Raw genomic sequence first — 17,299 nt, forward strand, 5'->3', positions numbered from 1 at the left:
ATAAAGCAGTAGCTGCTACACTTCTCAGACAAGTTGGGAATGATCTTGCCACAGTGTCCAATTGGGCACTGTAGTATGCTACGGGTCTACTGGCATCACCATGTTTTTTTGTAAGGACACCTGCAGCACAACCATCGGCTTCCGTACAATACAAATCAAAAGGTTTTTCGTAATCAGGTATTCCCAATGCAGGAGCTTTTGTCAAACTATCCTTAAGATTAAGAAAAGCCTGCTCTGTTTCCTCTGTGTGTATAACACGATTGGGCTTTGAGGAAGAGACTAATTCCTGTAAAGGCAAGGAACCTGGGATCCACATTCTACAGTATCCACACATTCCCAAGAAGGTACGAATTTGCTGTTGATTCTGCGGCAGTGTCATGTTCTGTATGGCCTGGATTCTATCTGTTGTAAGATGTCGTAACCCCTTGGTTAGGCAGTGTCCCAAATATTTTATTCTGGATTGGTATGGCTGTAGTTTCTCCTTAGCCACCTTGTGTCCTGTATGCGAGAGATGAAGCAACAAAAGTTTAGTATCATTCAAACATGACATAAACAAATCAGAACACAACAATAAATCGTCCACATATTGAATTAGAACAGATCCATTGGCAGGTTGAAAGGATTGTAAACAGTCGTGCAATGCCTGGGAGAAGATACTGGGGCTGTCTATGAAACCTTGGGGTAACCGTGTCCATGTCTATTGTACACCTTTGTATGTAAATGCGAATAGATACTGACATGTTGGAGAGGCACAGAGAAGAAAGCAGAACAGAGGTCAATGACAGTGAAATGGGTTGCATTTGGTGGGATCTGCATCAGGATGACAGCTGGATTTGGCACTACAGAGAATTGGCTCTCTTGCTACCTTATTAACACCTCTAAGGTCTTGTACCAGCCTATAACCCCTCCCACCACTCTTCTTCACCGGGACGATGGTACTGTTGGCTACACTAGCTTGTTTTAGTGGGTACTGGTGAATTTTTGGAGCTTGCCTACCGCTTTTTAAATTTACCATTACAGGGCTTACGTTTGCCATTAATCCAGTGTCCTGTCTATCCTTAGTCCAAAGGGAATCTGGAATTTGGGACAACATTTCATCTACCTGAGATGGATTTTCATTTAAACTTGTAGAGTGATACATTATCCTTTGGGGAGTGTCCAACATATCCCGCACCTCGTGTGCAACTCTCTCTGGGATATCTAACAATACACCATCAGGGGTGCAATATATATCACATCCCATCTTGCATAACAAGTCTCTACCCAGCAGGTTAGTAGGAGTCGCAGCAGCTAGAAGGAAAGAATGCCTGGTATGCAACGGCCCAATAGTAACCTCTGTGGACTTTGTTAAAGGATAATGTTCCACTTTACCTGTTACACCCATTGTTGGTACTGTCTCGTTGGTCACCTGTAAATTAACGGGAGATTTTATCACTGACCTGGTCGCCCCTGTGTCTACAAGAAAAGGATATTCAGTACCAGCTACATCAACCATCATGACCGGTTCTTCCCTAGTACTTCCCGTTAACCTGACTACAGGTATGACCTGACCCCTAGCGTTGGCTACCATTTTCCAATAAAGCATTTACGGCCACAATTGGAGCTGGTGCCTGCTGGACATTTGCTGGTCTCTGTGCATATCCCTTATGGGGATGTCCAGGTCTTCCCTGATTTGGGGTTCCTCCTCTTTTTACTGTACTGTTTCTACTTAACTGTCCTGTTTGTTTACAGTTAAAACGTTCGTGGACCGGGTCAAGACGTGTTGTTGTGAGGTTTGAGCAGAGGGTAAAGGTGGTGGATATGGGTAAGGATAGGGAGGGTAAGGGTATTGTGGGGGATATGAGGTTTGTGAGTAGTATGGGACCTGTGGTTGTATAGGGTTTGTGGAATAGAGCTGTGTTTGTTGTTGCGTGGGGTTAGTGAGGGCATGTAACTGTTCAGGTGTAAGTGTGTGTGCAGATGCGAGTGTGTCTGTTGGCTGTGATGTTACCGTCATTCCCTCCAGAGCTTGTATACTGACAGCCATTCGTTTTTCGCTCTGGGTCTCTCTCTTCTTTGAGATGTTTTTATCATGTTCTATGGCAGATTCTATGAGGGTATCTATTGTGACTCCCCTCCAGCCAGGTTGTGAGGTCTGAACCCGAGTCTTTAAATTCTCTTTCAGACCGTCCATGAGTACCGTGACTATCATTCCCCTGTGGTGAGTGCTATCTTTAATATCTTCTAACCCAGTGTACTGGGTGATAGTCTGCAGAGCCTGGTCGCAATAATCTTCTGCAGATTCACTCTCCTTTTGCTTAATGGTGAAAATTGTGTTCCAGTTAACTACTACCGGAAAATATATACCTAATTGAGTTACAATGCGGGAAATGTTACCTCGGTTTACTTGGTCTGTTAAGGGAACGTCACCATCCAATACACAATCCGTGATAAATTTTGTCACGTCGGTATTGCGTGGTAGACAGGCCCTTAACACTACACGCCAATCTATTAGTTGACTCATGAGAACTACCCAAATTTCTCAAAAATCTTTGACATTTGGCTATTTCCTTTTTGGGATCGGGGAAATCATTTATGATGGAATTTAGTTCTGCTCTTGTCCAGGGACAATGCATTACTACTTCCCTCGTGGGCACTACACCGTTCGCATCTGCATTTCCATTCGGAACGGTTATTGTCCGAATGGGATGCAGACCGGCAGCACTGCTATCTTTGACCTTGTTACCTGGCTGGGGGCTTAATCTGTTGCTGCTACGTATGGTATTAACAACTTCCTCTATGGGTGCAGAGGATGTTAGCACTTCCCTTACTGTTACTGATGGAGATGATGGCACCACTCGTTATTGTTGTGATGCAGCATCTATCATCTGTACAGCATGGGAAATGGCAGACATTACAATAGGCTCATCATCCACATCATAAACATTTTCTTTATGGTTGCTTAAGAGAGGGTACAAATTGCTTGTTACATTTTTATGGGTATTTTTGGTAACTGTACTTGCACCTCCATCCACATAAGGGTGGGGGTGGTGAGCGTGAACTGCTGGCAATACTCTCCACAATGCTACCTTGCTGCACACGTGCGCCATTTTGCGGCTCGCCCGTATTGCAATTCAGCGTCGCGGATGTATTCTCTGGCAATGCGCTCGCAACGCTCGTTTGCGTTTCTTGCGCATTTTTAAGCCACGCATCCCCTTCATGCTGCCACAACTTTAAACATTCATAATATATTACCTTTTTCTCTCGGGAGCGCATCAGACTGATGTGATCCTGGACATTATCTAGTACATTTTTATCAAAACTACCAATTCTGGGAAACGGTCTAACACTCTTCGTCTTTTTAAACCATACATCACAATATCTTATCGCATAAGTACCGTACTTAGTATGCATAATACGACAGGCCGATCCAAACGGCGCTTCCATTAGCAGCACATCATTGTCTAACATCTCTATTGTTTGCATGGCCCCCATTCTGAGACAACTCCTATGCTTTTCAATAAAGATTTAAACTGGTGAATGACAATCAAGGTACTTTCACTTACCTGTGGACGATTTAAACGGCAGCGCCCACACACCTGGATAAGATTTGAAAAAGTCAACTTCCACACCCGGATAAGATTTAGTAAGGCAACTTCCACACCTATGGAAGTTTAAGTAGGCTACTTCCACGCACCTCTCTACAACAAAGACAACATGTACACCTGCTACTGTGTATAGAACGGTAAGCTGCTTACCGAGTGGCTAGCACTTAGCCCTTAAAGGTCATACGGTACCTCTAACTGTAGGGAACAAGTTACCCCTACCAACAAATACTCACTGTTACACACTTTTTCCTGCGCAGAAAAATACACGTTAACCCAGATATTGATAACAATTGAAAATGTAAACCTCAACGGCTTTATTTAAACACTTGGCAGCACAACCGGAAGTACGTATACGCTATTGTGTGACCAGTCACATAATAATGCGACTACCACACAACCGTATGACAACTTTATAGCTGCGTACACAAAAGTGCGTCTTTACTGTGCGCAAAACTGCGACTCAGCCGCATGCTCAATACTGCGATACCCCTTTAAACGTTAGGTTCTATCAACAAAGGAAAACCACTTTTTCCCCTCTTGTCCCTGGATTCTAGTCAGCTTCCTTGGCTCACAAGAAAACAGATGGCGATCTTTCAGCACAAAGCAGTTGCAGGTAAACCCTGCATGTGGCCACTCCACCCTTTGCTGAGATATCGATAACCGTATGTGCCATGTGAGTAGGTAAGTGACTTCACTATGAGCCCCCAACTAAGGATACTGCCTTTGAACCTCTATATACCCCTGCCTATACCTTCTAATATCCTTCCTATAAACCTCTAAGGATGACGCTAATTTGCGTACGCAGTCATCCAGTAAATAAAGACTCCAGACCTAGAACATGTGGTTCCAAAACACAAAGTATTCAAGTAAAAGTACAGCAGTTACACGCTATGATCCTCATATAATCTTAGCGCAAAGAGATTATACAGACCCAAGTACAAGTATACATACGCAGCACTCTCTGGTCCAGATGTTAGGCATCAGCAAGAAACCCCTCGTCAATCAGCATTCAGCACAAAGACTAGGAACCCAGGGTCAGAGCACACATTTATACCCCCCAGAAATAAACACAATAGAGAAGTTTGTTGCTAATACCATTGGTCCTAAAGGAGAGAGCATATGTTACAAGGCATTTAACAGGCTGATTCAAATACACAACCCAGCCTCTAACAACTGGGGGTCTCTGGTTTCCTGCCTCATGCAGTCATCCTAACAGTTGTTCATATAATGTACATTTTTTTGCTTGAAGTCTCTGCGGTCCATAATTTGAGAATGCATGATGCGATCTCCACACCGATGGTACTGGAATACTGTTGAAAGAGTACGCATCAGTACAATACCAATCACGGCTTACTTATCATGTATAAAACCTTAGTTACCAAATAGTCTTTATTTCACAGCATTTATGCTAAATGAACAAACTTAAATCTTATACTTTAAAGCTTATTAAACCTTTTATGTGAATATGTAATGTGTAAGTATGTGGGGTTTGATGTAAAGACGCTAGTTAACTTGGGGCAGATGCGTGCGCATGAAGCTAATAAACAGCGTTTTCATACAGGATCTTGTGCATTCACTAATATGCGATTAGTTAACAGTGCAATTGTGCGTATTAATGTGTGTATGAGAAATGGTGCACTTAAATCTCACTTAAACTAAGTGAACACCTAGCAGTGTGGAATGCTGAGCATTATAGTTCCACACGCCCCCCTCTCTCAGCAGTCCCCACCCTTCCCAGGCTCAAAAGTACAGTCCTTTGTTCTCACAGGTTCTTGTGTAAATGCAAATTAGCACAGATACAAGACCCAAACCTCAGATAACACTCACTCTTGGCTTTGAAGGTATTTTATTGTAGGAAGCCTGCTAATGTAAAGTGCTACAAACGACCCTCTTGCTGTATTCGAGCAGGGCCACCTGGAGTGAGAGCAGACGTTATATCCAGGAAGCTTGTCTACACAGGCTAGTTGTCACGTGGCCATTTGCTCTGTTTAGCTAATGCAATCCAATTTTGACATACTGTACAGCCATTTCTGAATATATCCTTTAGGGGAATTATAATAATATACACTTTTATCCAGAGCACCCAAACTACGTAAAGTCATGAAATGGGCTTTTGATGTATCACCGTAACTTATGGCGATGGTCACAGATGCAATCGCATGATGCTAATAGTAATATCGCCACATGTACTAAAGTGTGAGTTTATCTAAAATGGCGCTTAGGTGGCCATTCGCAAAATGGCGTCTTGCGCTCTCATTTCCAGTCACAAGATGGTGTCACTGCGATTCAATTTTAAACTGATATTGTCTCAGCCAATAATCCAGCTTTGACAGCCTATACTTGTGAATTATTAAAGAGGTCCACTTTTATGGATAAAAGACTTCTTAAGTCAAATAACATTGGTCATACAGTGAAACTAAAAAAAGGAAATCTGTGAAAAGGAGAAACCAAACAGCATTCTAAGGGCCTGATTCATTACGGATTGCAAAAGCGATTACGCACGCAGTCTCACGGCGATAGTATGCTAATCCATTGTGATCGCTATGCCGTCGCAGCCCAACATAAGTACACCCACTTTACCCTACACACATCCGTAATCCTTGGTAACAAGAGTACCATCGCAGCCTCACGCACATTTGCACAAGCTCTGACTTTACTCAGGAATTGCTAACCTCGTCGCAAGCTATGAGTACTGAAAGTAGCGTAAGGCATCGCAGTGGATTTATGCACTCCCATGCAACAGCGTTCAAACTCACTAGCACGCCTGCATTTCGCCAACCACTCCCCTCGTCACCACCCACAAACGGCACTTCCTGTCAATCCCTTTGCAATGGGTGCGTAGTCATTGCGATTGCAGTCCCCATCGCAGTGGCCGGTTCGCGCACTGATATGCATGCACAGAACGCAACAATCGGCCGATTGCATGTGTAATCGCAGTTGTGACCGGTAGTGAATCAGGCCCTAAGACAATTAAAGCGTGTTCTAGATGTGGAAAGGCTGCCTACATAATATTCAAACACTTGGACATCCCAGCGAGTACTGTTGGATCAGTTCTGAGGAAATTGAAGCTGCTTCATATTACCTAGGCAAGGCTATTCCTCAAAATGCAGCATCTCAGCAAGAAGTAGACTTGGGATGGAAGCCACAGAGATGACGGCTATCACTTTGGAGCTACAGGATTCAGTGTCTCAACTAGAGTGAATGTGCACATATCAACCTTATCAAGGGCATACTACTGGCCTGTATAAAAAAAAAGTGTCTAAAAGGCAGCCGTTACTGAATTAAAACATCCCAACAGTGAAGTATAGAAATAGCAGCAACATGGTGTGGGACACTTTTCCACTGCGAATTGAAGGACCAATGGATGATGTAAAATACAGGGAGATATATATTGCAAGACTCCGTGCAAACTATTATGTAAGTATGGGAGAAAGGTCTCCCTTTTTTACAATGGCCAAGTCAAAGTCTCGATCTCAATCCAACTGAGAATCTGTGGCGCTGTTTGAAAATTGCCGTCCACAAGTGTCATTCAAAACCAGGTGCAAATCTGCAAGGAATATAATGCAAGAATTGCCACCAAACAGAAGCCACCAACAGTAGAAGCGTACCTCAGAAGACTTAAGGTGCCCACACACTAGGCGTTCAGGTCAAGATCCGATATAGTGTCCGATTTCTCCCCCTGCAGTCGTGGGCATGATTTGGTGTTAAAAAGTATCCAAATTGACCCACAGTCTATCGTGTATCCTATACTATTTCAGTGCATCGTGACTGAGATCTTCTGATCTTGCCTGCAGCAGGCAAGATCTGAAGATGCGATATACGCCCAGCGGGTACGCGCATCGGCGTTGTAATCGTGAGTAGAGACTCATGATTAGGACATATTTTACACGATCTGTCATCCCGATGAGTCGGGCTGATCGTATAAAATATTGCCTAGTGTGTGGGCACTGTTGGCTGTTCTTAACAATTACTAGTCTGCAGGAGTTGAGCTGTCTTGAACAATTGGTGTAAATGTCATTTGTAATACTGACAAATCTGTTACATTTTTAGGGTGTTGAATACTTTTGAAAAACCACTGTATATTTTAGCATAATTGCATGACTGGTTTGGTTGTGTCCTGATTCAATCAAATTGTTAAGATGAAGCCTGTGTTGTGTAATGAATATCCTAATTTATTTATGGCCAGTTGTACAGTGGGGCACCTTTTAGTCCTAATGCAGCTCGTTTTCTTATACAGCAGCTGGGTACATTTATTCTGTAAGAATTCTAGACAACAAACAGCTGACGTTATGATAGGGCTAGTTATTGCCTTTAGTTTACAAATATTTATTTTGTTTTTCTCCACTAGGGGGCACAGGGATGACACTGGTATAGCCGGAGAGTCTGGACACCAAATAGTTAATGAAAATTACCCGCAAGCCCTAGCTCCTCTCTATCCCGCCCCCAGCCACAGTTTTGAGTTTAGTGCCGGCAGGAGCTGGGACCAGTTTATAGTAGGGCTGCTTTCGGTGGTTCCCCACAGTTTTTTAATTTATTTATTTTATTACACTGTCCACTCGTTGTAAAAAGGTAAGGTGTCCTATAGGACGCCCCAGCGCCCACAGTACTGGCCACTAGGTCAGTGACTTTGGCCGCGGACTTTTACACAGGCGGCGCTCACCGGGGACAAGATAAGGCCGCTCCCTGCATCCAGGGAGCCGCAAGTTCGCAGCTGCTACTGCCGAAGCAGAAGACAACCAGAGGGATTTAAAATGGAGCAGGGGGCTGCTTAATAGCAGTGGTGGCCATGTTCTCTGGGGTTATTTCAGAAGGGGGAGGTGGGCACTTGCCTGATAGCCCCTCCCCCAACCCTGGGATGTGCTTTCCCTCTGCAGCCAGTAATGCCCAGGCAGATCCTCCCTTCTCTCCTCTCCCTCCTAAATGCTGAGCGGCCATTTTACCTCATTGCCTGTCTCAGTGTTGGAGAGAAGCTGGGCTCAAGTCTCCCCTCCCAGCAGCTGCGCTAGATTAACTGCTCCTTCCTGCTTGTTTGTTGGGCTTCACTAGCCCACATTTCTGCATTGAGTGGTTTGTGTGTGTATGTAAGTGTACTTGTGTCTCTGTAGCCGTGGTTACTGGCCACAGGGGGAACATATCTTGCAGAGGTGAGTACAGTATGTGTGTGTGTATAATATATATATTATATGTGTGTGTATGTATATATAATATATATATTGGGTGCCGACTGTCTAAATGCCGACCGTCGGCATCCCGACAGTCTAATCCCCGACAAGGGTCTAATGACAGGCGAAATCCCGACGCCTGTCAATTTACCTACGCCGGGAGCCCGGAATCCCGACCAAGGGTAAGCCTGGCACGGAGGGGGGAGGGTTAGATGGCTCCCGGGGGGGGGACATAGGGTTGGGCTAGGGGAAGGGGGGAAAGGTTTAGGCACTGGGGGGGGGGGGGGGGGGTTGGGTTAGGAACCAATAAGGGAGAGTTAGGGTTAGGTTAGTTTATACCTACCTTTTAGCGCAGCCGGGATCTTCACTGGTGCCGGTCTTCACTGGTGCTGCGTCCGGCGGTAAATTTTATATAATATTTATTACCTAAAGACCCTTTTTGCTTTACATACCTGGGGATTTCTTTGTCTCTCAGGTTGTCTAGAAATAACACTACCTAGGAGGTAAGTGCTACAGTATTGCGCACTTTTAAGAAATGTCTTAATGTCATTTCTCCTCAGGATCTGGAGCACGATGGCCTTTGTGTCAGTTGCTTAGGTGCCCCGCAGCAGGTGACTTCACCCATGGATTCCAGAACCGGCTTGGGCGTCCAGGTTAACTCAGGTAATGAGAGTTTGTAGACCGCATGACTGTTCTAGTGCCACCTGTCCCTGTTTCTGTGCCACAGCTTCCCATGGCAGAGCCACCCTGGATGCAGACTTTTGGATTTGGGCTTCCGGCTCAGGTCCAGGTTTCGGCCTTTTCTGTTTTCTTCCAAAGGTAGATAGCTCGATGTACGAAACTTTTTTCAGGATTTTCTCCACGTTCAGCTTACTGTTCTTGGCTTCCTGGGTCCTGTCTTTGCTTCTCCAAGCTCTCCGGTGTTCTTCCTTTAATCCATTACAGATGGATTTGCTCTGGCTTAGATGGAAAACTGTTTTTCTTTTTTCTCTTAGCCATAGCGTCGGCTGGGTTTTTTTTGATTTGAGCGCCCTATCGTGTCGCTCCCCGTTCCTTCTTTTCAATTCAGACAGGGCCATGCTGCGGACTCGCTTGTGCTGCGTTCCCAAAGTGGTGTCCTGCTTCCACCTAAATCAGGAGATTGTGGTACCTGCTTTCCAGGCTGCGGATCCTTTTCAGCCAGAGGCTTCTTCGGATGTGGTAAGGGCTCTCTGGCTTTACGTCAAGAGGACCAGGGAGATTTGCAAGTCTGTTTCTCTGTTCGTCTTATATGACGTGCATAAGTGGGGCTGGCCGGTTACTAAACTGACCTTGGCCCGCTGGCTCCTCTTCACAATTCGCCAAGCTTACTCCTTGGCGAACCTTCCTACATCCCAGTCAGTGGGGACTTCTTGGGCAGCATACTGCGGGGCTTCTGCAGAATAGCTCTGTAAGGCTGCCGCATAGTCTTCTGTTCATACATCTGGTTTAATGCCTTTGATACCTTTTGCGTCCTCGGACGCCGCCTTCGGGCTTTCCATGCTCTCTTCAGCTCAGGAGCGTCCCTGCTCATAGGGGACAGCTTTGGGACGTCCCAGTGTCATCCCTCTGCCCTTTAGTGGAGGAAGAAGAAAAGCAGACTTATGTTGCTTACCTGTTTTAAGTCTTTTTCGACTCCATAGAGGGCACAGGGCGACCACCCTGATGCACCTGACTGCCGGTGTGTGTTTCCATGGTGACCTGTCAGACTGTACTTTACATGGTTTGTATGGTTCTGTGTGTATGCCAGACCACCTTCTTCTCAGCCTCGCTCCTACGTGGGCTTACAAATGAAACTGATACCCCGCCCCCAGCCGCAGGCTATAAAAGAGAGGAGCCTGGGCTTGTGGGTAACTTTCATTAACTATTTAGTGCCCAGACTCTCTTCTCCAGTCTATACCCAGTGTCATCCCTGTGGAGTCGAAGAAACAGACTTAACAGGTAAGCAACATAAGTCTCCCTTTTTCTTCTAGTATTTGAAACATTAGGAGAAATCGCAAAAAGTTGTTACTTTGTTCATAATTCAACCTTTAATTTGTATATATATCACAAACCTTAACACTAATTACAGAATAAACTTTGCTGAGGTCACTGTTGATTCTGAGGTTTCGTAATGCTAATTCTATTGTACACAAGAATGAATCCATTCATTGTATGTGTATTTATGGCCAGTCTATCTGCAGAATAGATGGATGTAGACCATTTCAAATAGAGACCATCCCCCCACTATACCACCAATGCACTCAGGATGGCACACACAGAAAGGGTAGTCTGAGCGAGTACAGTGGTAGCGGCACAGCACAGGACAACAGTAAGCGTGCAGATTGACCGCTTGTTAAACTTTATACCTTGCTGCTTCCACAGCTTTGTTGGGTTAATTGATAGCCAGGAATTGTTGGAGAGCAAATTTAATGATGATTTGGCACTTCCCGTCTTCACAAGTCCTGTTCCAGGATTGGATGCTGGAGGTCTGGCCTTCTACAACCCCTGCTTAGAGGAGATTCCCTTGGAGCACCCAGACATTGCACCAGGTAAGGGACATGCAATACTGTTTATATGGAGCTCTCCATCCTACTGAGACAGAAATTCTTCCAGTGTCCTCGGGGATGCAGTGTAAAAATTTCCATTGTTATTTATGTGCTATCACTTTGTTTGTCCTTTTTATATTCGATAAACTAAAATGAAGTAAGAAACCGCCACAACGGCAGATGAAGGGTCACGTTCTCCCATATCAGTAGTTTTACTCCAGAATAGGCAAGTGTACAATTTCTGGCTCTGCCTAGCCCTCGCTAACTCTGAGCTATTATATACTTTGGCTGGTCTGAAATTAATCTATTCATATGGGAGAACTTGTTCTTTCATCTAACTCAGCAACAGCTTCTTGGGGAGTTTTTTTGTGTAATACAGATAAAACTAGAATCACGGGAGAGAGAAGGTTCTGCAACAATTACCAGTTATTCTATGGGTGATGCTGCTTGCTGGATTATCCTTATATTAAGTGATTATTTTGTTTTATACCTATACGAGTATTGTCATCATTTGTTTTTGTTTTTTTTACAAATGTAAACCTTCCTTTAGATGAAGTCACATTATCTGATCTGTGTGGCCTGTCAGATAGGACTCAATGATGTGTGCATATATGAAATGTCTGTCATTTTTTACAGTATATAAACAACAAAATGCCCCAAAACGGAGTAAATAAAGCAGCTTTCATGTATTGCCATGGTGCATAGATTAAAAGTAATTTATTACACAAATGTCCACTTTGCTCTGCCCATAAACTGCCCCTGACTCTAGATGGTTAAAGGTTGACATGTTCTGTTCCTTTTAATAAGATAAATATGATGGTAAGGAGAGGTGAAAAATTTGCCAGTGAGGGTAAATACTTTAATCCTCAATTTGTTTTTTAGCCTTCGAAGATGCGACTGTGAAACCGAACAATCAGGAAACCAGTAACGTGACCGTTCCTCTGGTACGATTAAATGTGAATGTGAGACAGCGGGTACTGGGGGCTCCTCACGTCATCGCCACCTTGTAAAGACCCTAGTAGAGATAGTAGAATCTCTGTGGGTTCCATCTTGCCTAACTAATTCTTGCATAGATAGTTAATTTCCTAATTTCAGTGACCTATTGCTGGAGCAGAATGCACAATCTGTCTACAAGTATAAATGTACAATAGGCTGGACTTAGTATGTGGGGTTTAAGTCTTTGTGCATTCTGTCAACTGTAAACTGCATCCAAGTATTCAGCGCATGTCTATAATTCCATAGGGTGAGAAAATCTGCTCATTCACCTAAATACTTTTTATGAAATTGTTTGACCCAACCCAAAGCCTTGCCTTTTTATAGGAGGAGTCTGTAAAGCTGATTGAGAAGTGTCTGAATAACATGATTGACCTCCCAGTGTCTGCTCCACTCTGGCTACCAACTGATATAAAGAGCAACATACTGAAAGCTCAGGTGGAAACAAACCAGAAGGTGAGGAATTGTGGCACAGACTATGGGACATGGGGATGTATCGTTCCCTGCCCGAGTTTAAAAAGCTACAATGTGCCCCGGCCCAGATAAAATAAGCCCAGCCTGGTGCCTGCCGTCGGGGTGCCGACACCGGGATCTTGACAGATGTCAGGATTTTGACCGGATACCTTCAGAAGTACCCTGTTTCATGACTGGCCCTCACCCGATCATGAAGCTAACACTAGAATGGAACCTCAAATTTAAGGAAATGTCCCCGTGACTAAGCAGAATGAACATGTGATGGCAGTATTTCTTCTTCAGGGTCCATAGGGATCCACAGGGATACTATGGGGTAATGTGGTTGGAAAGATCCAAGCACCAAACAGTTAAAGCTTTCAGCTCCCAGGATGCCTTGGGTCCTCCTCCATATATACCCCGCCCCCAGCCGCATGCTTTCAGTTGTTTGGTGCGGCAGGATTCAGACGCACTTTTGTAATGTGACTGCTCAGGCAGCCCTAAGCTTTTATTTTATGTTTTATTTTATTTTCTATGTTTTTAGGTTGGCAGTTGGGCTGACAGTACTGAGCGTCTGAATTAAGACGCATGTACTGCGACTCCGTCTACCTCCGCCAGGCCACAACACCAGTAACAGGGCTTATGATTTTGGCGGGTCTTGGCTGAGCTTGCTAGCAGCGATGCTGGGACCCGGACTGCAACCGGACGCATGGAGATGTCAGGTAAGGCGATTCCTCGCTTATGGGGAATCGCGCGTGGCAGTCCTTGTTCCGGTGCAGGAGATGCACCGGAAGCCACTACAGTAAGGGTCCTCACTAGACCACCGGGGCCTTGTCGTCTGACGCCGGGTATTGGCAGCAGACACTTCTGCTGCCACGAGGCCAGCGTACCCGGCCGGTTGATGCAGCTTAGGGTAGGTAGACGCTCCCCTGGCAGCTCCTCCCCCGACCCAGACGCAGTCCCTTCAAAGGTTTTCATGCGTCTGGGTAGCTCCCCCTACCCATCTTGTATATATGAGACTCTCCCAGTCAACTGTCGGTGCCAGGTATGTGCTCTATATCCTACCAAGCATTGTGTTTTGAGTAGTTGATTCAGAGCCCAGTGCAATTTGCATATGTATGTGTCTGTTTGCTAGCTGCTGTATTAATACTGCCTTTTATTTCTGACTGCTAGTTATAACTATCGCTGTTTTTCTCCTCATCCCTCTGTTGTAGCTGTGTGGGGTATTTCTTTATGCTTCACATTTATTTGTTAATTGTGAAGGTTGTCACATTATATTACATTGTTACCTTTATAATTGATCTGTCAAAAAGGAAAGTGAATCAGGAGGGGGAAGCCCCTGTGCTGGTTTCATGTAAAGCTTGTTTGGCAGGCTTGTCCTCTCAGGACTTTATAAAGGACGGTATGTGTGCTGTTTATAAAGAACTACCTCACCAGTCCAGTATACCAGTCCCTGTGCAAGAGCCATCTTGGGTGTCGTCCTTGTCTCAGGTTATGAAGCAGTTTGTGGCTCGTATGGCTACTCCCATTCTGCCTCCTTGTATGGGGTATCCAAAGCATGATGTGTTTGCACCTCCTATACATCCTTCCTGGATGGATGCTTATGCTCTTTCAAGTCAGAGTATGGCTCAGTCAGCTATTGCAAGCAGACCGATAGTTACTAAGACGCCTAAGCGAAAGATATCTTTTTATCAGTCTGTTCAGCATATGGATTAAGAAGCATCATCAGGGGAATCAGATGATGCGCATGGATCTTCTCCAGAGTCCATGCTCGGGAGAGGAGAACCATGCTTCCACAGTGGATGTTCCTATTTTGGTGAGGGCGGTTAAATCAATCCTAGATATTCAGGATGATGAACCAGCCCCTAATAAGAAGGCTTCAGTGTTTAAACACCAGAAGGTGGCCAAAACAGAGTTTCCTAAATCTAAGCAGCTCACTGAGCTTATGGAAGAGGCATGGGGTAACCTGGATAAACAGTGTTATGTGAATAAAAGATTCATTGTATCCTTTCCCAGCTTCTGAATGTACTAAGTGGGAGGTACCTCCTACTGTGGATGCTCATGTGACTCACTTAGTTAGAAATGCTACGTTGCCTATTCAGTCAGCATCTTCTCTTAAAGATTCTACAGACAGGAAATTTGAAACATGTCTTAAGGCAATATTCATAATCGGGAGCTGTTGCTCGTCCAGCTATGGCTGGAGCCTGGGTAACCAAAGCTGTTGAAGAATGAACGGGCCATTGGATGACTCTCTACCAGATGCTACCAGAGAACAGATGATTTATATCTCTCAGATACGGGAAGCGGCCTCCTGTTTGGGAGGAGCTGCAGTAGATGCTAGAATTTTAGCTTCAGCACAATCGGCGGCTTCAGTAGTGACGTGCAGCGTCCTTTTGGTTAAGATCCTGGAAAGCTAATACAGGATCAAAGAAGGCTCTGGAATCATTACCTTTCTTTTGGAAATATACTTTTTGGAGCTAGTTAGATAAGCTAATAGCTACTCTGGCGACTTCAAAGTTCTCAGGTCTGCCATCTACTGGTACAAAATAATCTAGGCAGTTTTTTTCTTTTCGGTCCTTTCGTCCTCAGGGACAAGCAAAGGAACGATCTTCCTCCAAGCCGTCTAGTTTTCGCTGAACATCCAGGCGACAAATGAAAATGTCTGGGCTCGGCTTGATTGGGCAGGTCTCCTGGGGGATCCCAGGGTGGGTGGCCCGACGACTTCAGTTTGTAGATTACTGGCATCAAACAGCAACAGATGCCTGGGTCCGAGAAGTGGTCTCTCAGGGGTATGCTATCACTTTCCGGAGGCATCCTCCCCAGAAGTGTTTTTGCACAGATCCTCTAGTGCGGTCAAGGCCTTGGCCCTACAGGAGGCCATTCACTTCCTGCTGCACGCAGGGGTAATAATCCCGGTTCCTGTGTTGTAACAAGGAAGAGATGGTTATTCCAATCTATTTTTGGTTCAGAAACCAAATGGGTTTCATCGCCCTATTCTAAATCTAAAAGCACTCAACAGGTTTATTCATGTACCCAAGTTCCGTATGGAAACTTTTCGGTCAATTATTTTGGCAATGGAGCATGGGGATTTTATGGTTTCCCTGGACATTCAGGATGCGTATCTACATGTTCCTATTTTGCCCTCCCACCATCAATTTCTACGGTTTGCTGTCCTACAACAACATTACCAATTTCGGGCCTATCAACGGCTTCCCGGGTATTTAACAAGATAATGGCAGATAAGTGGCTCCGGACGTGGCCCAGGCTTGGTCATTGGTTCGCCAACATACAGAACCTATCCATACAGTCCGTATCCTCTTCCTCTATGGCAGGATCTGTTAACGCAGGGTCCCTGCCTGCATCTGGATTTAACGCGTCTGGCTTTGATGGCGTTTCTCTTGAATCTTCCATCTTAAGAGCCAAAGGTGTATCCAGCTCTGTGATTCAAACGATGCTTAGAGCACAGAAGCCTGCCTCTGCCCCACATCTATTACAGGGTTTGGCATTCTTTTGGTCAATGGTGATCCCACAGAAAGTATGACTCTAAGGTGTTTAGGGTTTCCCGGGTACTGGCTTTTCTCCAGGCTGGGTTAGACCTTGGTCTCCACCTGGCCATTTTAAGAGAGCAGGTTTCTGCATTGTCAGTCTGGTTCCAGAGAGACATTGCCTCATTACCAGATGTTTGAACTCGCAGAACTCCCTGGAAAAAAAATAAAATCTTTTGTCCCACTGGTAGCACTGTGGGATCTGTGTTTGGTTCTTAAGGGGCTACAAGCTCTCCCATTTGAACCTCTGGACTCTGTAGACTTGAAATTGTTGACAGCGAAGACACTTTTTCTCCTCTCTGATTTGGCAGCGCTTTCTTGTCGCTCCCCATTTTTTATTTTTCACCAGGATAGAGCTGCTCTTCGTACAAGGGAAGGATACCTTCCTAAGGTAGTGTCCTGTTTTCATGAAAATTAAGAAATTGTAGTTCTAGCTTTCCAGGCTCCAGACCTCTCGGTAGGTGAAGCCTCCCTGGATGTAGTTTGTGCTCTCCGTATCTATGTGGAGTGTATAAACTCTGTTAGAAAATAAGATGCTATTTTTGTATTATATGGTTTTCACAAACGAGGATGGCCAGCTAACAAGCAGACTTTGGCTCGATGGTTATGTATGACTGTCTCTCAGGTGTACATACAGGCTGATCTCCCTGTCCCAGATACGGTGACAGCACATTCTACTCAGTCTGTAGGGCCATCGTGTGCATTTTGTCGTGGTGCCTCTGCTGAATAATTGTGCAAGGAAGCCAAGTGTTTTTCTATCCACACTTTTCATAGGTTCTACGCCTTTGATACTTTTGCCTCTCAGGATGCTTCCTTTGGGCGACGAGTTCTCCTACCTACTCAGGAGCATCCTCCACCCTTAGGGGAACTGCTTTAAGACATCCCCATGGCATCCCTGTGGATCCTTATGGACCCTGAAGTAGAAAATTAGAGTTATGGTAGACTTACCTTGATAACTCCTATTCTTCGAGGTCCACAGGGCACCCACCCTGACGCACCTGGCTGCATTGTATATT

General features: G+C 45.0%; 1 protein-coding gene across 5 annotated transcripts in view; it reads left to right on the top strand.

Annotated features, from left to right (window-relative positions):
• Positions 1 to 17,299, top strand: part of EPB41L5 (erythrocyte membrane protein band 4.1 like 5) — a 157,421-nt gene that overhangs the window by 115,475 nt on the left and 24,647 nt on the right. For all 5 annotated transcript variants that reach the window (XM_088473647.1, XM_088473643.1, XM_088473646.1 and 2 more), the window contains exons 17-19: positions 11,132 to 11,298; positions 12,178 to 12,239; positions 12,616 to 12,744. In XM_088473647.1, the coding sequence (XP_088329773.1) occupies positions 11,132 to 11,298; positions 12,178 to 12,239; positions 12,616 to 12,744 (358 nt within the window). The remainder of the gene's footprint in view (positions 1 to 11,131; positions 11,299 to 12,177; positions 12,240 to 12,615; positions 12,745 to 17,299) is intronic.

The sequence above is a fragment of the Taudactylus pleione genome, unplaced genomic scaffold, assembly GCF_031769625.1.
Source record: "Taudactylus pleione unplaced genomic scaffold, aTauple2 ptg000138l, whole genome shotgun sequence".
Lineage (NCBI taxonomy): Eukaryota > Metazoa > Chordata > Amphibia > Anura > Myobatrachidae > Taudactylus > Taudactylus pleione.